The sequence below is a fragment of the Pecten maximus genome, chromosome 17, assembly GCF_902652985.1.
Source record: "Pecten maximus chromosome 17, xPecMax1.1, whole genome shotgun sequence".
Lineage (NCBI taxonomy): Eukaryota > Metazoa > Mollusca > Bivalvia > Pectinida > Pectinidae > Pecten > Pecten maximus.
Genome location: NC_047031.1, coordinates 12,237,637 through 12,263,523, shown reverse-complemented (window position 1 = coordinate 12,263,523; position 25,887 = coordinate 12,237,637). Strand labels below are relative to the sequence as shown.

The window sequence follows — 25,887 nt, the reverse complement described above, 5'->3', positions numbered from 1 at the left end:
ACTGGTTTCTCATGACCAGGTGTACACCCTTAATTTACACGTACCATAGAACAATATGTTATAAGCATGTTAATGAAAACTTACATGCATTTTGTTAAAGCAACTAATATAGGGCCCAGTTTCATCATAGGAGACTTATAATCATGTCTGCATGTATTCCATCAGGTGTCCTGATGCTCCTTAACTGAAGTTTTTCCTTAAATTCTGAAATGCTTTGCTATGGAAAATTTCAAGTTAAGGAATATTATTTGTTTCATCACCCTCATGGTGACCCCCTCCCTTTTTTTCTCTCTACTCTGTGTATGTAAATTTTTTCTCTTTTGTTTCTCCAGTTATATACATCTTCATGATGTACGCAAGTGTGTACTTGTCAGTGTGAATGTTTATAGGTGAACAGATTTTTAGTTCATTCAGTAAATCTGATCAAAATAAAATGTGAAAATGAAGAAAATTGTGAATGAGTAATTGTAGTTGTGAAATGTAATAATATAACTTGCTGTTTTAATTTTCATGCAAAATGTAAAAAAAATGAAATAATTAAAAAAAAGTCTTAATTAAAGTTAGGTTTTTAAAGATTACTAAAGCTGCATGCATACTGTGACAGATATGGATTCTGTGTTTACATCAATATCTTTTTAATATGACTGTAAACTTGTAGCACAAGACAAATTTGTGGAAATTGTGAAAATTAGGGAAGTATCGATATCTTTAACTAATAATTCATACTGACCAAATTGTGACATTACAATAAATGACATTCTTTAATAATAATAACATTAAATGGAAACGAATACACTAAATTATAAGCTTATTAAACAAGTCACTTCGGCCCTTGATTTATATTGTGGACGAATTGACTTAATCGATAAAACGTAGATCAAGCTTATTCATCCGTTTTCAAGAACATATGAACAAACATGTGATTTAATTATGTCATTTCTTATATATGATGACGGTTCATCAATATGTGCTGATTATATATTGCGTATTGTGCGTGTCTCAAAATGCAATTCTTCGACTTGTTCTGGTGAATCCGCCATTACGTCAGACGAAAATATCGTCACTTTTAAACGCACACAAAAAGCACATCGTTTTATCTAGGCCACTACAAAAGTTACCACATTAACTAAAAATTATCATTATTATGGTATAAAGTCTTATTAATCATGCACATTGTTGGCATTAATCCGTATTTTCGAAAATCCATTGGGTCCTATTCGACATATCCTAGTTTTGTAATTAAGCCGCCATTACGTCAGACCAAAATTTCGTCAATTTTAAACGCACACAAAAAGCACATCGTTTGATCTAGGCCACTACAAAAGCTACCACATTAACCAAAAACAATCATTCTTATAGGATGTATTCCTGTTTAGCATGCACATTGTTGGCATTAATTGCAAATTGTTACATATTTCATATTGATAACACTTATGCATTTTGCTATTAATAAAATCAAAGCACTTACCTTGGATCTGGATGTTGATTTCAAATAGAAATAATCGATAATTATGTGTGTGGTTTTCACAATTTCGCGATTTGGCGTCAAGTGAAGACTGAACCGAGCGACCGCAAAGGATTGTGGGAAGGTCAGGGACCCCTATGTAAACACAAAGGGAAAGAGAGAGCTACCAATCTCTCTGTATATATGTCTCTGGTATCAATCAAACTAGAACCTAGGGTGGATTGCATAGTGTTATTAAACACTTGCCTTTTACCAAGAGGCGGTATAGATGGGTCACGACCATGTGGATTTCCTCCCTGGTCCTCTGGGTTTCTCCCACAGTAATTAATTATATAAGACCCATTTATTTAAACTTCCACCCGGCCGACTGGCGTGTTTCTGTTAAGTGAACTGTGTAGATTTCCACGACCACGTACACTTTGGTTATAATAGTGTGATTAATATCAGTTTCGATTTCGCCATCGTTGTAAAATAAGTAATGTTGATAGGCATCTTATTATTTACTAATTAGCCTAATCATAAAACCAACATTCGAGTTCAGAGTCCACACCGGTAAAATTGTCAAGAGACAGTGATCTACTGTGTTTTATACAACACACATTCTTGACAAATAACTGAACTATGAAAAAAACCAATGTTAAATATATACCGGTTATTAACTACATGTATATCATAGTGGACTCTAATAATGAATAGGTCTACTTACAAAAGCTTATGCACAGCTCCACAGCTTATAGGTCAGCACTTTCCGCCAGAAATGGCGGTAGTAATATGGCAAAACGTAACCCCGGTGAAAAGTTCCGTTTACTTCGGTTTCGCGAAGACGCTTGTCAGTATCGTATCTAACATATAATGAAGTTGTGCAATAATATAATGAAGTTGTACAATAATATAATGGCATGTTGGAATCATATCATGGTATGTGTGAATAATATGATGACGGAATGGTATATGGATAATATAGAATAATATAACGATTTAACAAAATAATATAATTACGGGAGTGAATGATATAATGATAAAAGGTAATAATATAATGATGAAATCAAATAATATAACGACAACAGCGTATAATATAATGGTGTAACGTAATCATATAATGATAACATCATATAAAACAATGATGAACTCAAATAATATAATGACAACATATAACAATATAACGACAAAATCGTACAATATAATGATAAAATCGAATAATATATTGATAAAGTGTAATGATATAATGAAAATATCAATTAATATATTATTTTAAGGTCATGTGTGACAGCTATGGCGTTCCATATTCATGCACTGGTATTTTAACATTCATTATATTGACCACTAAATTTTCAGGACTTTTTAAAAGAAATTCTTCATACAAATCCTCGATGTTAAATTAGCCCTAGGATAAAATCTATATGAACACAGACATATTTATTAAGTATAGATAATATTCATAGATATTTATCATAAATGCATAATAAAGTAATACAGTATACAATATGTTTCATTGATAATACAAGCATGATATAATAGTACTATAGAAACGGTAAATAGTGCCAATCCCTACTTTAGTACATATATGATTTTACATATTAGCTTTATAAGGACCACTGATTCGTAGACAGGAAGTACACTGATATATACTTTATATCATATAATTATACAATCTCAACCATTCGACGTGTCTTTTAAACTAATATGCAATTTAAATGAAAGTATAGCTCTGATATGTTTGTATCAACCTATCTTAAGGCAAAATTATATATAATTATTTCGGCGCTTAAAACACATAGATATATATTTGCCTAACTTATTTAATTCTCCAATATTCCGGGTATTTAACAGCAGGATCAACTTAAAAAACACCGGGACGTCAGTAATAATATGGCTTAATGTACTTTTGCCTTATAACAGTTGAACCTTAGAAGAAAAGGAAATGCATCCCCAATATCATTAGAATTGCATACTTCACATATCATATGATCTCTAGGACGGTTTCTATACTGTCCTTCTTCAATATCTAAACTTTGTGAACTTAGTCTAATACGTGCTATATTCTTTTTGTAAGAACTACTAATAGGTTTAGTTAAATATAATTGTAATGTAAAATTATCGATAAGATGTCGGTATAGAAAACCCTTTGGAATTGCTTGTATGTATGATAAAAGTTCTTGACGATAAACGTCGTAAAATCTTTTTTCTATAATTTTATAAGCCTTCATTTCATTGCAAGTTATATCGTTCAAAGATGAGATAATCCTAATTTATCTAATTCGGCTCTTATGTTTAAAATCCAACTGTCATTTGATCTGATTCTTTCCTCATAGCAATTTCTTAAAATACAATTATCTGAAGTTTGCAGTTTCAACCAATACTTAATTATGCGAAGTTTTCTGTATGTTGACAATGGTAATCTTCCGAGTTCACAATATACTAAATTATTACATGTACTTTTTTTCACACCAAGTACTTTTTTACAAAAATTATGGTGTATCTTTTCAATATCTAAAGCTTTGTGGAAACCCCATACCTCGGCACTGTAACTAAGTATGCTATTTACATATGTGTCAAACACAGAACATTGGGTATTAATGTTAAAATCATGATTTTTTAACTTATTATATATAGCGTAATATGCTTTATTGCCCTGTTCAGCCACATGCTTTTGGGTAACATAAAATTTACCATTATAATTGAAAAGCATCCCTAGATAATTAAATTGGTCTACAATTTGTAGTTCAGTTTTATTGTAAAACCACTTTTTCGTTATTTTTAATATTCCCACCGTTTCTAAAGACCATTATTTTCGTCTTTTCTGTATTCAAATTAAGACTATATTTATTATATAATTTAAATCAAAACACGTTATATATCACGGTCATCTCGGAGATATTTTTCCAACACTTCTTACGTTAAAATGGATTATTGTCAAGAATATATTATATATTTCGAAACAGCATGTTAAAATATTCCTACCGCTCGCCTCAGAAACTTTCAATGTTATCGTAAAAATATCAAATTCGGTAAAAAACCAAAACTCACCGATTTCGCCGGCATCCATCTTTGATGACCGTGGTATATATTACGGTCACCACCGTGTACACAGTGATAGTTGTAAAGAGAAACCATACACATTGTAGAGGAAAACAGCTAACGATGGAATGAGCACTATTTTTTAAGACGTTTTATATGTTCATCCGAATTTATACTTACATATATATGTACATAACATATATATGTACATACTATTATGGTGTTCAAATTATAAATATTGGGTGAACAGCGACACTTGTCAGATTGTCACGGAAGCGTTTTCTCTGTCACGCATTTGTTGGCAACTTTTATGGAATATTCAATGTAGGTAATCCCATAGTCCAATCGTACATACATGTACATAGCCCGAGTTTTCTCTGGTCCAAACACCATGTCTGGTGAAGGGCCAGAGCGCACTACTATATGAAAAGCGAGGGTATATATGGACAATCTAATTATAATCTAGATGGTCATTATCACTACTTTAGTTCATGTAACGTAGTGAGAATGATCATCTAGATTTTAATTAGATTGATATCCGGACGGAATAAAACACCTAGATTGGACTAAATGGGTGTTCTGGGGTGAAAAATATCTCATTTATCCATATAATGCATCAATTGTAAATACATACGATTTGGGAGACAACAGCGAACATTGACAGGTATTTTTTTTGCATAAAATGATCATAATAAAATAATATCTTATTATTACAATATCCCAGAGAGCAGACATACGTTGGCCCAACGTTGGCATCGGTTATCATACATGGGGCCAACGTTGGGCTATCCTCGTACTAAACTACAGTGGAACTTCGTTAACTCGAACTCGGATAACTCGAATACCCCGCTTAACTCGAAGTACCTCGCCGGTCCCGGCCGAATTCTCTCTTTATCTTAGTAAAATAAACTCGGATAATTCGAATTCGGATAACTCGAAAAACTCGGATAATACGAAGTAAAAATTTGGTCCCAACAATAAAAATCCTACTTGAAATGTTCGAATAACTCGAAGTATAATTTTCGTCGATCGGTGGCAAACGCCGACATTTTTTAAGAGCTAAATTCCGTTTGTAATACTGAACATATCGGCACTACTAACCTACATGCTATTATAAGTGTTTCATAAATTCATAAAAGAAATTGTCGGTTGAATCTTATAACAACAAGTCTTGGTGATAAAAAGTACTGCTTTACTTACATCAGGTAATTTCCCAAGGCGGTCGCCGATATCAGTACACACGATAGTCAACAACTCATCTACCCGTTCGCTCAAGCGGAACTAATCTCTGACACACCGGTAGATCTACCCGGCTGATGTTTTTACAGGTGTAGAAATGACACAGTCACCGGCGCCTATTAAATCTTTAAACTGCTGAAACAATAGCGTAATTACTGCCGAGGTGTTCAGAGTACAACTGTAACGGTCAGTGCTGTGTATTAAATCGGATAAAACGCCAGCTCAGTTACAGTAACATTTTATACGCACATGCGCAGCCCAACTTCCGGTGCTAATACACATGGAAATGGCGTGGTTATCAATAAAAAGTAAGTAGGCCGATCAAACAGTATTTTATATATGTCCAATAAAAGGTAATGGTTCTGTTACGTTTTGTATGCAATCTATGTTAAACTTAAACGGTTATTTGTTTTGATATTAATAACTTGTTATTTTGTCGAATTCCGTTTTATCGTTTACCTTTTGCAAACATGACTTGCACATCAGATCGTTATTGAAGTGACTAAGTGAAAGAAACTTTATCGTGACTGTATATCGGCAAAACTACACCAAATTACAAGTGACATAACGAAACATTACATATATATTTACATGTATTGACCAGTCTTCACACTAAACTGATGAGCGACAGAGCGAAGTTATAATGACTATATAATGTTGACAAATATTGACCAAACTTTTCACCAAAAACGATAACTCGCTTAATTCGAACACTCGGATAACTCGAAGTTTTTTCGTGGTCCCGTCGACTTCGAGTTAACGAAGTTCCACTGTAATAAGTTCGCATCAGAGGTTGGTTGGCTGTTGAATATTGGTACAACGTTGGGCCAACATCGGAGTACGACCGATTTATTTGTATTGTGGTTTTGACAGTTGGACAATCATGACTTCCCATACCAAAAAAAGGTACAAAAAGTTATAACTTTTTAGTACCTTTTTAGTACCTTTTTAGTACCTTTTCCAAAAGGTACTAAAAAGTTATAACTTTTTTTTAACTTTTTGAAAACTTAGAATTTATCATTGTAACTTTTTGTACCTTTTCTGGACTTAGAAAATTTTAGGTATACCTTTTTTGTACCTTTGTGGACTTTGAAAATTTTAGGGATAACTTTTTAGTACCTTTCTGGGACTTAGAAAATATTGAGATCTCTGATAAGACTTAGATTATTTTAGGTATAACTTTTCTGTATCTTTTCTGGACTTTGAAAATTTTAGGGATAACTTTTTAGTACCTTTCTGGGACTTAGAAAATATTTAGAGCTCTGATAAGACTTAGATTATTTTAGGTATAACTTTTCTGTATCTTTTCTGGACTTTGAAAATTTTAGGGATAACTTTTTAGTACCTTTCTGGGACTTAGAAAATATTGAGATCTCTGATAAGACTTAGATTATTTTAGGTATAACTTTTCTGTACCTAGAAAATACTGAAAACTTCATTGACATTTATTATTCCTAGCATTACATAGAAATATTTCCAATGTATTCAGTCATGTAAAACATAAGAAGAGAGTGAAAAATAAGGTCAAGAAGAAAGTTACAAATAAATCATTTATTTTTGTGAATGATTATGGCATTGTAGTCACATCAAATTATGAAAGGTAGTAAAACTCTCATAGCATTTGTTAATGTCCTCATCAATATATACATCATTACAAAAAGGGCAGATAAATTCTCATATATACATCATTACTAAAAGGGCAGATAAATTCTCATATATATCATTATTGTCCTCATCAATATATACATCATTACTAAAAGGGCAGATAAATTCTCATATATATCATTATTGTCCTCATCAATATATACATCATTACTAAAAGGGCAGATAAATTCTCATATATATCATTATTGTCCTCATCAATATATACATCATTACAAAAAGGGCAGATAAATTCTCATATATATCATTTTTGTCCTCATCATTTCAATCTCATTGTTCTTTTAAAATGTCACAGATATTAAACGTAGTCACAGATATTAAACGTATACAACACATTCCATGTTCAAAAGTGTAAAAATCAGGTTGACTGTTTTACATCATTACAGAACTTATATTAAGTCTTATTAACAACATTGGTATTGGTTTTTTTTTCAATAGTCATTCACGAATGAATTCATAGTGACAACATGTACAAAAGTGTATCAAACTTGCACAGCTATGATATTATTATGCAATTGCATAGCTAAATAGCTTATTTCAACAACGAAAAAGCATTGTTAATTCAAAATCAATACCACTTGATACATATAACTTATTAACTTTTTGCATGCTAATAGCTTCCTAAAACTGATATATAATCTAAATTTGGAGAAATTGTAATTATGTACAGCTGTGCATTACTTAAGTACACTGTATATTGTATGAAATAGTCAAATGCACATATATTGATATTCATCTAGTTCAGTCTTCGGTTTAGGAAGATGAAATCACATTTGGTACCTATCTGCTGTTTCATTCTTTCTCAACCCTGTTTACAGGAATTGCAAGAAAGGACAAGTCCTTAGATATGGGTACAGACACACACAGGGCAGTAATGTCTTTTATGTTGACAGCTTTCAAAATTCCACATGCTGGAGAGACTTGTAAAACGGTTTTATTGTCTGATGACAGCTGCTTGGGAAGTATGGATATACTGTCAATCACTGCAAGGTAAACTGGAGTCTTGCACTTGCATATTATGGTACAAAAGTGGGCATCTGGACACTGAAGAAACACTTTTACAAACATTATAACCTGTCCAAAATCCATTTTGCCATACTGTACCACAGTATTGTTTCGTTTTGTCATTGTTCTATAGTTCTTACTTTGGACAATAAACCCATTAATGTAGGCTCTTTTGAAAAACAACAGTCTGTGGTATGGCCCAACCTTATGTGTGACTGCATGCTGCTCCATTTCTGTCAAAAAATTGGTGGTAACAGCACCGACAATGAACATGTTGTCTGCAATTTTTTCTCGTTTGGAGCACATCCTTTTTTCTGTTAATTTCCTGTAAAGTTCCTGTTCATCAGATCCATATCTAATACAACTTGAAATTTTGTGCAAGTTCTGATGAACACTTGCAGCAAAGACAATTTGTCGTTCTATTTTTTGTGTCCCGTGGAAAAGTGTTCTTAATTGACCATTAAAATCTTCAAAATAAAAACATGATGTTGCCCATAGTGGTCCTAAATCCCGAACCTTGTCGGTTAGATGAAGAAGAAGATGTACGTTTGAGGTCATGTACCTCTCTCCATACAATGCTGGCACATTGATACTGAAATGCATCAACATCTTCTTTGCTCGAAGTAACTGTTCACCAGTAATGTGGTCACTCAGCAGGATGAACATGGCCTGTACTAACAACAAAAAGTGTTCAAAGTACTCCTCTGGTAAAATTCCAAACAGACAAGGAAGGCTATAGTACAGCATGAATGATTTGTATTCAGTGGCTTTGAAATGGCCAATGTCTAACAGGGTGCGTGGGAGTCTGGTTATATAAGTAGGGGGTCTTATGCTTAAGAGTCTTTCATTGACAGCACTCAGTTGTCCAGAAATACTGAAAAGTTCATTTCTATAAGACTTATCAAACCATAAAGACATCAGCATTTTCATCACTCCTAGGCACACACAGTGCATGTAGTCTATTCCCACTCCCCTAACCATGTCAAATTTCGGTAAAAAAGAAAACCAGGTTAGTCCCTTTACACCAAACGTATTCCCGACTTTTCCAGTTAACCTGTCTTGTTCTGCTGCAGTTCCTTGTTCCACAAGCATTTGATGAGTCCTAGTTTCTCCATGACCGGTTGCCGTTGACTTGTCAAACGGATAAGCATGGGTATGTCCTCGTTCACTGGTTTTTACTGATTCTCCAGGACTCATACAGTATGGACACCCATGAAATCCATTGAACTGCACCATGTTGTGGAATAAGCATCTGGCAGGGGCATCGAAAACACAGTTCAAGAGAAGACCTCTTATTTTGATATCATCAACCACAATTCCTGAAAAAAAGAAAAGAGAATTAAAAATAAGCATTCCAAGGTTTTGATCATAATATAAATTGAGGATAGTCATATTGAATAACAGTTACGAGTATATTTCACAAGTGAAATAAATATGCCATTAGGACTATATGAAATTAGTGAAAAATCCATTAAGTACTGTCTCTCAAAATTTCGAAATGATGGCCAGTCAACCCATAGTTACATTCTAATCAATATAATTGCACTATCTTAATTATAACAAGTACTAATTGTAATGGGAAACCATTACAGAAGTCCCCTAAATGTCCCCACAGTTGTACCATTATATTCGGCATCCCTCAATACACATAGGTACCAATTTTGGTAGCAATCAAACAATATCTAAATTTTGACGAATCAGAAGTTTCCATGGCAACACAGGTTTTCGAAAGTGGTACCATTGTGTTCACCTTCCATCAAAACACCTATATACCAAATTTTACAATATCTGAATTTCTGCCAATCAGAAGCTTGCTATGGCAGCTTTTTGTTTTACTCAATTTCGAAAAAAAAAGGCTCTTGTACCCCCTCCTAATCCACCCCTATAATCGTGCAAAGTTTCATTAGAATTTGACAAAAAGTTTTTGAAAATGCAGAAAAAAATACATGGCGGAAGAAGAATTATAAGAAACGGAGCAAAACCAATAAGTCCCCCATTTCTTTTGGGAGACTTAATTAACAAACTTCTTTGGTTCAAAATTAAAAATGGTCACCTTTTGTTTTCTGTTCGGTAAAAAAATTTACATGAACAACCACTGACAAAAGGGAACATACAGATGAAAATTGAGAAAGATCGATTGAGTGCATTATAAATATATAACAATAGCAATGATTGTTAATGGAGGGACATATGGGTGCATGATGTTGAACCACAGATGAAAGGCGATTTGAAAGCCCGTCATCATTAGTGGGTAAGATGAACAGTGTATATGACTGCTAACCATAAAAATCTAACAGTATTCTGTTTAGGACTGTTCCTGGAAAACATATATGTTATTGGTGGAAGACAGGGGACCCACCTATAGAAGAGATTTAAAATTTTAGTTACTCTCCCCCATATCCACTTTTTTTGTGTACTGTACCCTGGTATAGATGTCATTTTAATGTTAAATGGTACATAAAAAATCAAACACACCCAACAACAGAATAAATTTATTTCAAACCCTGTCAACCCATAAATGAGATTTTAACTTGAACCCAGCCTACCATATGCAATTTATCAAAGTACCATCTCATGATCACAACCCCATATATGTTTTCATCCTGATTACCAAGATCTTCATATATGAATTAACCAGAACTTTAAATGTAAGCCAAAAGTTAAATGAAACTGAAAACTCTATTTCCTCAAGAATGTTGCAGAAGGAGTATTTAAATCCAAATAAAATGTTAGGTAGCAGTTAATTGTAATTACTAAGAAAAATTCTTTACATGAATAGTTTTGATTCACATGTTACGCATTTGTATGATGGAAATCTAGGTTTAAACCATATTGATTACCTTTATTGTAGAAATCACGCAGCATTTCAGCAAATGGTTTCATGAACACTTTGAAGTCAGGTTTTGTGTAACCAAACCATAAACCTCCAAACAGCCTGTTATTTCGGGTGAATCTGTAATGAGCAAAGATTAAGTATTAATAAATATCATAACAGTAGTTTTCATATGTAATAGTTATATGTAGATTTTTTATGAAGCTGCCAATTTTTCAACAAACATAGTTTTTAGGATTTTTACCTGGCTTGTTCAGGATATCATTTTCAAAATATTGACAAGTCCCATTTGATTTTTAAAAATGATAGATACCCATCAATGTTTTCATTCCAACATACAACAGACTCAGTCTTGTTTCAGCATCTACCTGCCTGCAGTCCTCCATACAGGTTGACAATTGAATGGTTTATACCGATATATGCTTGCCCCCCCCCCCCCCCCCCCCCCAAGTACTTTAGTAACTATTATCATTTAAGTACCTTAAGTGTGGTGGCAGCTCATTGATGACAAAGTAAACAGGCCATATATTGAAGGACGAAGAACGGAACAGTGAGACGCCATCTGTATTCATCTGCACAGAGATGTGTAACTCATTCTTGTTGGTACCTCCATCCTTAAAGAATCCATTTGAAAACCTGTCCTTGTACAGCTGACCATCAAGAATATCCCGAATATTTCCATCATTGTGGTTCAAAAATAGTTTTTTGTAGTCAGAAATTTCCTTCATCAATGTTGTTTCTAAAATGATAAATAATTGCATTCAATATTTTGTTTTAAAAATAAGCTATTTGACAAATTGATCTTACTCAAATGAATCAACACAACAGTCTGCCATTTCAAATTGGTGTTCTGTAATTTAGCACACAAGTAAAATTATGATTTTTAAGCAGTTAAGTTACTGAAAAAAATATAAATTGTTAATATTTTAAAACCAAATGGTCACCATTGAATGATTTGTATTGGACCTATGCAAGGCTGTATTTGCTCTACTTCCCAATATACATTGTATTTGAATAGATTTTAATATGGCTGCAGCAGTTGTCAATCTTGGATACTGTACTTGAAAAAAACAACACTTGGTCAGAAACATGTATTGTACTGATCATTACTTTAAGTTTCATTTATGTCCCTTCTGTATATGGTTTTATTTGAAATATACTTCATTCTCTTTTATCACTGAAAAAAAAAGAAATAATACATACCTCCAAACAGGGACCTTATTTGGTCAATAATCGGAAGAACAATGAAGTATGATGGAGGGTCCTTTGGTTGTGACTGTCGTTTACATCCTGGGCATGTATCAACTTTGAGCAAACCGTAATAATGGTGGCATTCACAGCAGTAATGATGGAATTCCAAAGGAGCTCTAAGTGTTCGAAAGTAATTAGTAAACATTTGGAATGTCTTACTGCAAAAGTTCGGTGAAATGCAATGCAACTCAATCAAAAGCAGAAGATCAGCTGTTCCTTCACCAGACAAGTGATAAGTCATGGCATATGTTAGTATCATCAGAAGGCTGACAGCAACAGATATGGGGGCATCCTTATATATAGGTCTTGCACCATCAATAACTGGGTTGGTCTGATCATCTAAAACAATGATAAAAATAATAATAAATTTATAAATATATATCAGAGAACTTTTTGAGAACCTATTAAACCAACGGAAGGAATGATCATTATTTTGTTAAGGTTAAAAGGATAAATTTACCTTTTCAACTCTTAAGAAAATTGAGTGGACTCGGTTGAAAGTCATTGTCACATTTGGAAAAAAAGGGTATAAGTGATCGTATAAAGTCATAAGCCATGCACACGTACAAAATTTCATAGAACAAAATACTCCGGTAGAATAAATGAATGAAAGAAAGATTCCGTGTAGTGATATATTTACATTGTTATCATCAACTAGGCATTATTTTTGCAAATATAAAGATGCTGGGGATATTTACTGACGTTTTTCAATTTGACTCGCATCGTCACAATTCAATATAGTAATATATTGATCTAGACCTACCATTTTCTTGATCAAGCTCGTGCGTTTCAAAAGGTTCTTCGTCGCGGTTTTCATCTGTCGATAACGGTACTGGCTCTTTCCCATGTTGTAAAGCAGGATCATCCAGAGAGAAATTGTCTTGTTCATTCTGTGTTTGAATGGAATTGTTGTGGAAAGATTGCACGAAATCTCTGAAAGCTTCAACACCATCTGCGATATTGCCGGTCTGTCCATTAAGATTTGTGGAGGGACGGTTCGGCCGACTTCCTACATCGTAAGGTAGATTTAAACGTGAATGTCTCCATGCAGTTGTCTTTGGTTCGTCCAGTGATGTGTCTGATATGTAGTTTCTGTAAGTTGATTTCAACTTTCCAGTCATGATGGTTCAGTGTTAATCACGGATGTAACAAATTGAAAGATTTGTGCAAACACGGTTCAGTAAAAACACAACTACAGCGTAAACCGGAACAGGAAGTGACTTCTGGGTAATTGTGTTATAATATTTTTCGTTATTACATGTGTTGTTTGCTCAAGTAAGTCAAATCAACAAGAGTTAAAACACAATTTTTATTTATTAATTACAAATATTGTTTTATGTCTTGAATAATTGATATGAGATATGAAAAAGAAACATCGCGAGAGTGTGTGTGCACATTTAACCAATGAAAACAGGCGTGAAAATCGAAGCGTAATCTCGCGAGAACGAGAATATCTCATTGACCAATGAAAAATCAGCGGGAAAATTTTGTATTCTATCGACCCTTCATCTTTGAACTCTAACCTGTGACATACTTCGAAACGTAAACAACGATGGACCGTGCACTAGTTTACTGGGAAGACGACACATACTTCGTTATTTCATTGAAAACGGTAGAACGACCGCGGAAAGAAATCCATGAATACGCTGTAGGCGACGACATATTTTCAAAGATTCCAGGCTTCCCGGGAAAGTACAACGGCAAGATCGTTGCCATTTCAGGTGAGTGTAATATGTTTATGATGGAAAAATATTGAGTGTGGGAAGAATAAAAATAGTCGACCGTTTTTAGTAAATATTTCATATATATAGTCAAGAGTTTTGGTATATCTGTACAAATACAATAATGGATTTTGATTTAATTATAATAGGCCTGGTTTATTCATATATATACACAATATTATGCTTTAGACTGCATGTGTGTATATTATAAATCACATGAATCAAATCACCTCTTTCTAGATTATTAGAAGCTTGCGTGTTTCGTCAAAAATAGTTTGTTATAAACTGAAACAATATATGAAACGTCTGTCTTGAAACTGATACAGAAATCAGTTTGTAAATATGTGAAATTTTCTACCATTTTTTTTTACAATATAATTAATGCCTGTTGTAAATTTGATTTGAATAACATTTGCTGATTGTATTTAAATTTTGAACTAATTAACTATTAATTTATTCCATTTCACTAATTGAAAATGAAATTATTAACCTTCCAATTCAACTTCATCAAATTTTGAAAAAAATCTCTTTTGGTAGAAAATCAGGGTCCCTCTGATTATTATCACAACTTATTAATCACAAATCTAACTTTCTATTATCAAAATTAATTTAGATTATGTCTTTATGTGATGCATTGATTAAATAGGTCTATTTGTGGAATTGCCTTTTTAGGAAAAACCTTTTTTATATCGTGGCACCAAAAGAAATTACAATTTTTAATCTGAAGCCCTTTACACTCTAGGTAACAGGTACACATGGCTGGGATAGTGACACTTATTGGTTGTCAATTATTTGTGCGATAAACCATGTAGGGCACACAGTGACATGGCTTAATTACATTGGCCATGGTTCATCCAAATCCAAATTACTGAGAGAAAAAAATCTTTTGAAAAGGGCATATATTTTTTTACAAATAAAGTAAATGGAGAAAAACATTGAAAATAAATTACTTCAGTAGATGGTAAGCAGTTTGAATAGGAACGCATTTGCCATACTAGATAAATTTCAATATCTGTTAAGTGGAAATGATCCGGACAGAAATCGTAATTTCTGGGGGATGACTCTTTCTTTCTCATTTAAAGCATTTTAATAAATTAATAAATTAAATCACAATATATAGCTATTTGATTTCTTTCTACATGGCTGAAACAAATTTTATTCAAATTCATTATACATATCATGCACCGTGGCAATCATGGATAACATAATTTGCAAATATTGGTGTTTTTTTTTATGTTTGAGACACAGCAACATTTTTTTTTTTTAAATATAATATACAGACTATTCTTGAAAATCAATACAAGTTCTTATATAAATAATCTTTTAAAAAAATAGGGCATCCAGTAGGATAAAAATCTCAGTGATGACTCTTAGCTCTGAAATCCTGATATTTTAACTATTTAAATAAATATTTTAAAAAATTCAAACATTTTTTCTAATAACTATTTTTTGTTTGAATTGATACAAGTAGATATCTACAATTAAAACTTCATTTATTCTAAATAGCTGAAATAAAATTCTTGTAAACCTGTTAACAAATAAAACTTGTATCATAGTTTTCTTGCTGAAATAAAGTTTAAATGTGTTGCATTAATTAAGCATAATTTTTTTATTAGGCCTTATATTTTTTTTATCTGATCAGCCTCTTTAGGTTATTTTTGTATGCTAATAATCCTGTTGTTATTATATTTGCCACCAAAATGTAACATCAATGATTTACGCTTCCAACCTTTTCATGTGCTGCAGAACTCATGTACATACTGTAAGGTTATTCAGGTTAACAACAAAATGGCTGCCGCCTGTGTTGCCATGCTGCAAACTAGGCCTGCTTACGATCTCATTCTAATTATGTACATGATTGAAAGTGATCCCAAACATGTTACATTTTTTTTGTTGGGCTGGAAATCTGCTATAGCTTACTTATTTCGATTATTAAAATGTGATTGGAAAGTGCAGATCGACCACTAGTACAGGTAGGTACTTCACCTGTGCAATCGGCAGCGACACTTGGATTAGTCATAGTTGAGTGACTGTTTTAATACATATGACTCCTATATAGGGGTGATCTACTAATTAGTGTCACTGACCATAGCAAATATACCCTTTGTTGAGTTTGGGAAGTGGACAACACAGAATAATTAAAATGGTTGTCAAAATGTGAATGACACACTACATTTATGAAGTAGCTTCTCTGTTATAACACCAGTGACCATGGATAAAACATGCCATTTTTCTCATGATGTGTTATTTTTGTCTTAATGCATACATTAGTAAAACATTCAGCTTTAATGACAGAATTTCAAAATTTATTTATTTTGTTAACTGATTTATTCATGTGTTTTCTTTGCTTAATTCGAGAAGTGCTTTAACCTGATCAGTACTCATTAATTAGCTGTGCACTCACCAGGCCATTGTCAATAAATACCTTATTAGAAAAACATGATGTATGGTTGCTCATCCATTGTAGCTTTATGAAACCCTTCACAGCTATACCTATAACAATAACTGCTTTGTAGTGTAATTATTTGAATGGGACTTGAATTGGAATCCAATAACAACACATCTATCACTCACATTATTATAGGCGTGTGTGATAGTGTTTTTTTTAAGGCGAAAACAACAAAGATATGGTAATTATCAATTGTTTATTTGTACAGTGCAAGACACCATCAAAGAAAAATCTATAACTGTCACTTTAGTTTTATACCTAACTGACTAAGGTTATATATGCAAGTTTCAATATGTAGAACACTTTGTTTCTAAAATGAAAAAAATCCAAAACATATTCTCAGTATCCTGCATGTTCCAGTTGATTGAAACAAGTGAGATCCCTTGGTCTATGGAAATGTTGTAAAATATTCATCTGATGATCGAAAGACATAAATATGCGACTTTTGGCTTGTTAAGTGAACTCTATAATGCAAAAATTTCCAAAAATCCATTCCAAAAACTTTTAAAATTTAAAATATTGACATTAAAAATGTTTGTATTACTACGTCTACATTTAAGTCAAATGAAAGGTAATTGTGTAATTTATATTTCTTCTGCTTCGGAGGTTTCTGTCTCAGAAATTCTCATTTTTACATTTTTAAAAACAAATTATTTTTTGCGATCGGAAATTAAAAATTAATTGAAATTTAAAAAAATGACAGGTTGAAGACAAAATTGATGTAGATAGGTTATGAGGGATACCGAGCACATGGATATGACTGTGTGGGTGTTTGAGAGACTTCTGTAATGGTCCCCACTACAATCAGTTCTTGTTAATCAATTTTTATTTGTTAGAAGGAACTCTATGTAAATTGCTATACATTGGTTTCCCAATAATAAGGCAATAATCAACATATTTTGGGTCCATATTTCAACAAAACAGCTGCTATTTCCAGTCAAATGACAGGTCACCTTTGAATTATCATTATATTTTGATATCTTGGTATTTGGATGTGGTATCGGGCAATATTAAAACAAATACAAAAAATTTAACTGACTTAGTTTTTTTCAATAAGATAAAGTATTTGAATTGTATACTGATTTAATTTTTGTAGCTGACACCAAGTATCTACGAATGTTGATGAGGAAGAAACAGACAGGAGAACATGAAGAAATGGACATGGCTTCTTTGAATTCTGGATCCACACATACTCAGGAGTCTGAGGAAGCTGATAACCAACAACCTGAACCACAGGCTCCTCCTAAGAAGAAAGTTTGCAGAGGAAAGCAGTCCAATAAAGGTTAACATCTTTTTCATTTTATTTGAACCATACATGGACAAGTGTTTTGTAAAGAGAATTATTTCTAGGTACTCTACATAATTGAAACATTGATTTCTTACTTAATATTGTAAAGTGTGACATCCATGCAGTCTCTGTGCAGTGCAATGAACCATTTACTATGACACTATGTATTTTATTGATCTAGATCTGCAACTTACAAGATAGTTGATTTTCAAACATCCTTTAAAATTTAACAGGAATATTATGGAATGGGAATGTGCATTGGCATTGTCTGTTTGGTGTAAACTTTCATTTGTATGGAGATCTCGTTCAACATTATTTCATGCAACCTCTTCGAAGCTTTTACATAACGATTGTCAAATGAAGTTGTGTTTTCCTGAAATAGTTTTTTCAATGATTTTTGCAAATGTAATTCTCCCTTTATTTAAATTGATTCAGTATACATTGTTTTTGTCTCAAGCTTTACATTTTTCTTTCAATTTCTTGGAAACTTGCTAGATTTATAATTATGGAATTAAGTTGTGTTTTCTTGAAAAGAAATTTGATTTTACTATTTTCGCAAAAAAAAATATATTGCAATTTGCTAATTTCATTAATCATTGAAGACATGATTTATAGCTGTCTGAAAATCAAATGCTATCTTTAATTTGTAATGAAAGAAATGAGAATCATAGCACAACCTAGCTACTATAACAAATACAGAAACCTATAACAATCAAAGCCCTCTGATATATGCATGCCCTTAACTATGCTTTATTGTACTGGAGTGGTCATGGCCATTTTTATGATACTGTAAAACTTAATATTAACTGTCTAGTGGCAAATCATTTTTCTTCTTGTTGATGTCTCTTTTATGACAGCCTTATTTTAAAACTTAATTCTTCATTTGTGGTGCAAAATGTTTTATTTAGTTAACAGTTGGCCTACATTTATGCAATAACACTTATGAAAAACAAAAAAAGCATTTCCAAATTATTGTAATTGGTAAAAATCAAATTCAGTTTCACACAAGTGATAATACTAACTATATCAAAATTCTGTTTCTAAAAAATTAAAAGTATTTTTTTTCTGGTCATGTAGAAAATGAATCTGAAAAGGAAAAGAAGAAAGAGGCACTTCAAAGACAGAAAGAAGTCAAAGAGAAAAAGAAAGCTGAGACAGAGAAAAAGAAAGCTGAGACAGAGAAAAAGAAAGCTGAAGAAATCAGAAGAAATTCATCCTTTCTACAATCACTTGAGGCATTTAAGGTGACATTCTAAATCATTTTTATGTTTAATTCAAAGTCAAAGTTATATTTACTGTACAAAAAGCTACTTGCAAAGGTATTATGAACAGAAGGAAAATTCATTGTTTTTTTAAAATGTTACAAAATGTTCTAAGTCATGCGTTTTCCCATGTCAATCACTTATTCATATATAATACAATAAGATACAGTTAAGTTTATGTGTTATATCCACTTATTGGCAGATACTTTTTCAAATGATCACTCTGTCTTGGATTAGTTTCACAATAGGACAGAGTTAAGAATTATTACTCATTGAAGTTCCATCGCCATTGAATCATTTCAACACAAACTTGAGAAAAGATATGGGCTGACTTTGATAAAACCTTGATGACACCTTATAAGACCTTAGATCAGTCTGACAATCAGACAGATTCAATGGTATATTCCATGGTTTCCTTTAAATACCATCAGACCTTGTGAACATGATAAATTGTGTCAAATATATATATGAGTGATATTTCTGAAACTTAAATTGGTATATACAGTCTATAAATATACATAAAAATGTTTTCTGCAGTGACTTACAGAGTAATGGCCTCATGTTTACAATGGATTATGTAGCAAAGCACATTTTAGTATCCTTTCTTCACTAGCTATTGAAAATGATTAAAACCTTGACTGATCTCTACTGGTTGACACTCTTGACTGGGTTAAATTGGATCAATTGACTGAAACATAGAACCCAAAATACCACCAGCTAGGCCTTTTGTAAATCAGTACAAGTCTAAAAAGATAGTCATGAATTGATCTTTTTGTTTTCAGAATACTACGACTCCTGAGCCAGCTATTGAAACCAGATGTCAACCTGTGTCGTTATACACAAATTTAAACACAGAGCCACCTACATTTATGGTAAATAAGTTAAATTATGATGATGTACATGTGCTCTCTTTCTTTTAAAGATGACATTGTTATCTAAATACTTTTGTTTGTGAGAAATTATCTATTATCAGATTAGTATGTGATGTATCAGACAAAATCAATATGGTACCTATCAGAGCCCTCGTTGACTTCCTTTTTTTTTATATCAAATCCAGTACTTTATCATGTGCATTAATGTGTGGGTAATCTTCCAGCTCTCTCAGTGATGTTTTTTATCAGTTGACTTATAAATGATCCAACTCAATTAACCAAAAATTTGTCATGATCACTTGAACTAGAAGTCAATTCATACAAGAAAAACAAGTATTTTTTGTTATGGCAATTTCCTAGACTATTTATACACAAAAACATAATTAAACTGCTGCTCTTTAAAGAAAATGTCTTACTTGGACAATAAATGAGTTACAATATTATTTGATGTACAATCTATATTATTTATATCAAAGTGATAATTTCTATTTCCCAACAATTATGTTCTTATGTGTGTACAATCATCTTTTGAAGGAGTCAAACAGACCAAGAGCAGTTCTGCAGCCAAGTGTGATACAACCAGTAGAATCACAGCTTTCTTCACCACACTATATGGTAATTGCTTTTTGTACGACACCATTTTATTCTTTGAAAATGATATGAATGATATAACAGGCCCAATGGGCACAAATTACTCACCTGGGCTAAGTGAAGAATAAAATGCAACATAATTATTATGTTTTTTTAATGATTTTTCATGCAGGTTTTACATAAATTAACTTTATGTACCAAAATAACACATAAAACAATAAAGATTCTGCCCAGTACACTTCCAGTTAAATATTACCATAGTGTGTTTGATCCTTGACCTATAAAGTTGGTAAATGCTTATAATGTAAACAAATAAGGGAAGCATCTTATAAGCATGTCAGGTTACCAATATCATGACCTTAGTCATTTGATTAATATTAAGAACTAGTCACTTCAAGATTTGAACATTTTTAATTATGAAGAAGTTGTTTATTTCGAACATGTATGATCCTTTTAACCTTGAAAGCAGGTCAAGGTTATTCATTGAAAAAAACTTGGTTGCCCAGAAATATGAATACATTTGCTAAGGTTACTATGGGTTTTTTAATGGTTGTATTTTTACATTTATAGGATCTTGTTCAGATGCCACAGCTGCATTTTACCCCCAGGCCACCAAGAAGAATATCTAATGTAAGTATTTTGGTGGAGCTGTGTAACTTTATCACTTAATTCTATATAAATTACTTACTGAAAGGACATTGAATACTATTCTATAATAGTGGATCACATACTTATGTCAGGTCTTGGATTCACAATAAACTATTTTACAGCCCTTTCTTCAACATGCAATGGTTAATCAGATAAGTATATTATGCTGATGGTAGCTACCATAAGTAAATCTTCTAGGTAAAGTAGGTTTTTTGGACTAAAGTATGATTTATTTGTACAGGAAGACCAACACAGTTCTAGATATTCCTCACCACAATGGGAATCAACTCCAGTCAGCAGAATGCTGAATGATGCCAGAGAGGTAGGTTTAATAAAAAATAAATAAAAAATAAAAAAATTATGTATATTGGTTATTACATATTCTGTCAAATATTATCTCTATTTACTAAATAGAGCCCAAGGCATAAAATATCACCAATTATGACTATTTGATTTTGAAGAAATAATAAAATAGACCAGTGAAAACACAGAGGTAATGAACATAACAAAAAGTCTCATTGACAGTGCACATTTTCCCTGTAGCACCTATATATTTCATGGAAGGTATAGATCTACCCCTTGACTCAACAGGAGACATAGGAGATGAGATCACTGTGACATTCATAAAAGTAGATTCTTCATTTTCATGCATCCAAACTGAAGGGTCACGATGGTCTATAACCATTGTGGTATACAGGGGTAGTTTGGTGGACTAAATGTAATGTTTCGATCAGTACTTGTTATTATGTTGTGTGTCTAATGGGAATTTGCAAGCAGTTGTGATATTCATATCTATCTCCAATGCGATGAGGTCTTAATTTTACCTTTAAAAACAAAGTAAATCTTTAATGTTGTCACTGTTGTTTTCAGACACTACACACATCTTATGATCAGGAAGGAGGTTCAGACCAGGTATGTGTACTACTTTTATATTCCTTCATCAAAATGGGGGATATAGTGTGATGACAGCATTGGCAGTACTACTGCTCCAAGGCTCTTTACTGTACTTGACAGATTTGAGTAAAATTTGTTGTCAATAATTTCCACATCTTCCAGATAAAGTCTGTATAATCAGGGTATTTAATTGTTTTGCTTAAATGAGTCTTTGGAACCACAAATCAGGATTGAAATGGTTTGTTATTCGTAATTATTCAAATTAGTCAAAACTTTTCCATTCTTTTGTTGTTGGTATAAAATAAACTGCACTTTGTTTTCACTTAATTAGTAGATATATATTACAATTGATTTTATTTTTTGAATCCTTTATTGATGTGTGACAAGATCTTTTGTCTGGGAAGCAGGGGATGTTGTAGTTTACCGTGGCATTTACATGTTACAGGTCTTGTAATTTAATTGGTAATAATGTCCTCAGGTACATCTGATTCAGTATTAACTTTCTGTTTTGATTTATCTTCATCTTAATTTTACATATTGATTATTATATTGAATACTTCAGGTAATCAGGTAATATATATATTTTACTCAATTTTACAGTGCTTCACTGCCAGCTGTGCATTGATGCGCGAAGAATTAAGAACAGCACATGATAACTTGAAGGTGCTGCAGAGCGACAACAGACGGTTGGAAGAAATGCTGTGGTCGGCTAGAGAGGAGATAGAAACACTGAAAAATGGGACCAGTGCCAACAGAGGTTTGTTTAACTGCTTTTTATTTGTTAAGCCTTTTGTACTTTGGTGTATCCAACGAAAGTAAGGTTAACATACAAGCTTCTCAACAATAAACTCGGACTTATAAATCTTGCAAAATTTGTTGCAAAGGCGAATAAATATTTTCCCCTTATCATATTACCAACTTTGTATGCTTTTTTACCAGACGACTATGAACCTTCCATGGTTATGACTTAGTCATACCAAAAAATTAATAGAGATTATTGATCAGTATTTTTTTTTTAATGTTTCCTAATCAGTGTTCCAATACCTTTATATCAATTTCTACCTTTAAAAGTTTAAACATATTTCTTCAGTGTTGAAAAAGTTTTGTTTTAACCAAGCATTTGTTGATCAAGTGATCTTTAAACCTACTCTTCACACATTTTTTTTTACCAGTGTAATGCTGCTTTTGTTAGTAAGATGCACACTCACTATTAGGTTTGGCTATTTAACTTAGATTAACTTGTCAATTTCCTTCAACAGATGAACAGTCAACATGCCACCTACAAGCTGATGGAAGGCCAAGAGCTGGGCGGGTGCCATCAGCATCGGCTAATGCTCACCATGTAAGTGGAACAATGATAATTATATATTTAAACTATCATACAATTGTCAATACTTAAAAAAGTTACTTATGACATAATAGAGATAAGTCAAAGTGCCCAGTCATATATTTGTCTTTTAACTTTATTCTACATAACTTTTATTGCAAATGTGTATTGTTTCATTGGCTTCAGTAGGAAATATGACTATAGGTTAGGCATGGTTGCTTAAACCATATTAAGACAGTACCAATTGGACTCATTTTTCGACTTTCTCAACTTATGAATTGTGTATAATTTTCAATTATCATGATGAGACCTCTTGGTGATGACTTCCATTTATAAATTTTATAGTCAGCACTGAGTGTCAGCACTGAGTGTGCTTTGGGAAACATAAAGGATCATGTACAATGTTAAAATTGTTGTGAATAGGAGGATTACATACCCAAAATTATTTCTCCAATAGTACATCACAAACTTAAGAAAATAAAATCAATTTTAAAGTAATGAACTTAGTGTTATTATGTAAATATTTGTTATTCTTACAGATGGTTGAGCTATTACCTGGAACTGGGGTTTATGTGTATCCAAAACACATAACCACAGCAAAAAGAAAGCAGAAGGGAACACAGGTTGCCAGATATCTGATGTCAGTGTTTTACACCAACACTGAACTCGTTGACTGTGGAAATGTGACAGGATGCCATGGAAAGAAAGGCATGGACAAGACCATTGTCAATACCATTGAAGGTAATTATAGAAACAAAAACAAAAGCACTGGCTTATCTCATATCTTGCATGAAGATACAAACTCTAGATGTAAACAAGGAAATTGTACAAATTTTACAACTTATCTCCCTACTGTGAATCCTGACCAACAGCCTCTTGGGATATGTCGGGCAATATGGGCATACTGCCTTTCAATACTGTTTATTCTAAACAAGTCTGAATTATAAAAAAAAAAATATTGCATAATTGTGATCCCTCTATATTAACTATAATAGAATTCTCCCTTTCCCCAGGAGGAAACCTGAAAACCTAGAGTAGTGAAATTCACTATTATGGTAAAACCCTTTAAAGAGTATCTGCTCTACGATATCAGGGTTGTACTAATATTTTTTTAAACATTTCCATCAATTTGAGCCCTTTTTGCTTATCCCCTTATGGCTCTGGGTGTGTGGACCTTTTGGCCATGGAAGATTCCTGCAAACTTGCATTATAATTTGGTAGTGGGGGTTTCAAAGAAGTTCAGAACAGACAAGTGATAATGTTGTACATGTATTTATAAAAATAAGTCTTTTTTTCTTAAATTTGTTATAAAATAGTCAAGACAACTGATGAACTGCTTAATAGTTATACTTACAATAATTTACAAACTATGTTTATGACTTTTGTATGAAATGTTGATGGTTAAAATTTCATCAATCCCTTATACTTTCCAAGTTGTAAGAAATGACTAAGTGTTTTCTTTTGCTTTTGACAGAGTATGCTGTGTCCATTCATGGGCGAAATCTCCTATCAGAAGTAAAATTTTCCATGAGGACCAAAATTAGTGCCCTAGTTAGCCTTGCAAGAAAATGAAAAGAAAATGAACGAAGTGAAAAGACATTTATGTGATGTTATTAGAATATAAGTGAAGTTGAAGGACATTTCCATTTTTCTACATAAAATGTGTATGTGATTTAGTATTCATTTTTTGTGTGTTCATGAATTATTAGAGTAAGTTCCTTGTAGAAAATAATAGTGGGTATGGGAGTGATAGTATGCATTGGTTGTAGTGAGTATAAGAAAGTGAAAAAGGTTTTATTGTGCATTTATTATATTGCTGTGTATACATCACAATAATGGTAACTACTAAAAGATATATTTATTATATTGCTGTGTATATATCACAATAATGGTAACTACTAAAAGATATATTTATTATATTGCTGTGTATATTTTACAATTATGGTAACTACTAAAAGATATATTTATTATATTGCTGTGTATATATCACAATAATGGTAACTACTAAAAGATATATTTATTATATTACTGTGTATATTTTACAATTATGGTAACTACTAAAAGATATATTTATTATATTACTGTGTATAATTGCAGTAATAATATTGTTTTATTTTATAGTAATCTATTTGTCATAAGTTTTCGTGAATAGTTGAATACAAGTATATGTGTGTGTGATTTGTTTTTTGTTGTTGTTGGTTTTTTTTTGGTTTTTTTTGTGTGTGTGTGTTTTCATGAATGAGAGTAAGTTATTGGTGGAGAAAAATAGTGGATATGGGAGTGAATACAGGTTGTAGTGAGTATAAGAAACTGAAAGAGGTATTATTGTGTTTTTTTATCATATTGCTGTGTATATATCACA

At 32.3% G+C, this 25,887-nt stretch overlaps 2 protein-coding genes across 2 annotated transcripts; one reads left to right on the top strand and one right to left on the bottom strand.

Annotated features, from left to right (window-relative positions):
• Positions 1–7,263: 7,263 nt before the first annotated feature.
• On the bottom strand, positions 7,264–13,701 carry LOC117315808. The gene is made up of 5 exons (XM_033870205.1): positions 13,237–13,701; positions 12,426–12,812; positions 11,703–11,961; positions 11,230–11,342; positions 7,264–9,708 (listed from the first exon to the last, which is right to left on the bottom strand). Exons 1-5 carry the CDS (start codon positions 13,592–13,594, stop codon positions 8,177–8,179), a joined length of 2,649 nt encoding a protein of 882 aa, XP_033726096.1. The 5' UTR covers positions 13,595–13,701; the 3' UTR covers positions 7,264–8,176.
• Positions 13,702–15,868: 2,167 nt separating this feature from the next.
• Positions 15,869–25,433, top strand: LOC117315671. Its single transcript, XM_033869966.1, has 12 exons — positions 15,869–16,167; positions 17,740–17,925; positions 19,009–19,175; positions 19,976–20,065; positions 20,600–20,680; positions 21,227–21,286; positions 21,546–21,626; positions 22,175–22,216; positions 22,799–22,955; positions 23,458–23,540; positions 24,065–24,266; positions 25,000–25,433. The coding sequence occupies exons 2-12, from the start codon at positions 17,760–17,762 to the stop codon at positions 25,095–25,097; spliced, it is 1,227 nt and encodes a 408-aa protein (XP_033725857.1). The 5' UTR covers positions 15,869–16,167; positions 17,740–17,759; the 3' UTR covers positions 25,098–25,433.
• The last annotated feature ends 454 nt before the right edge of the window (positions 25,434–25,887 follow it).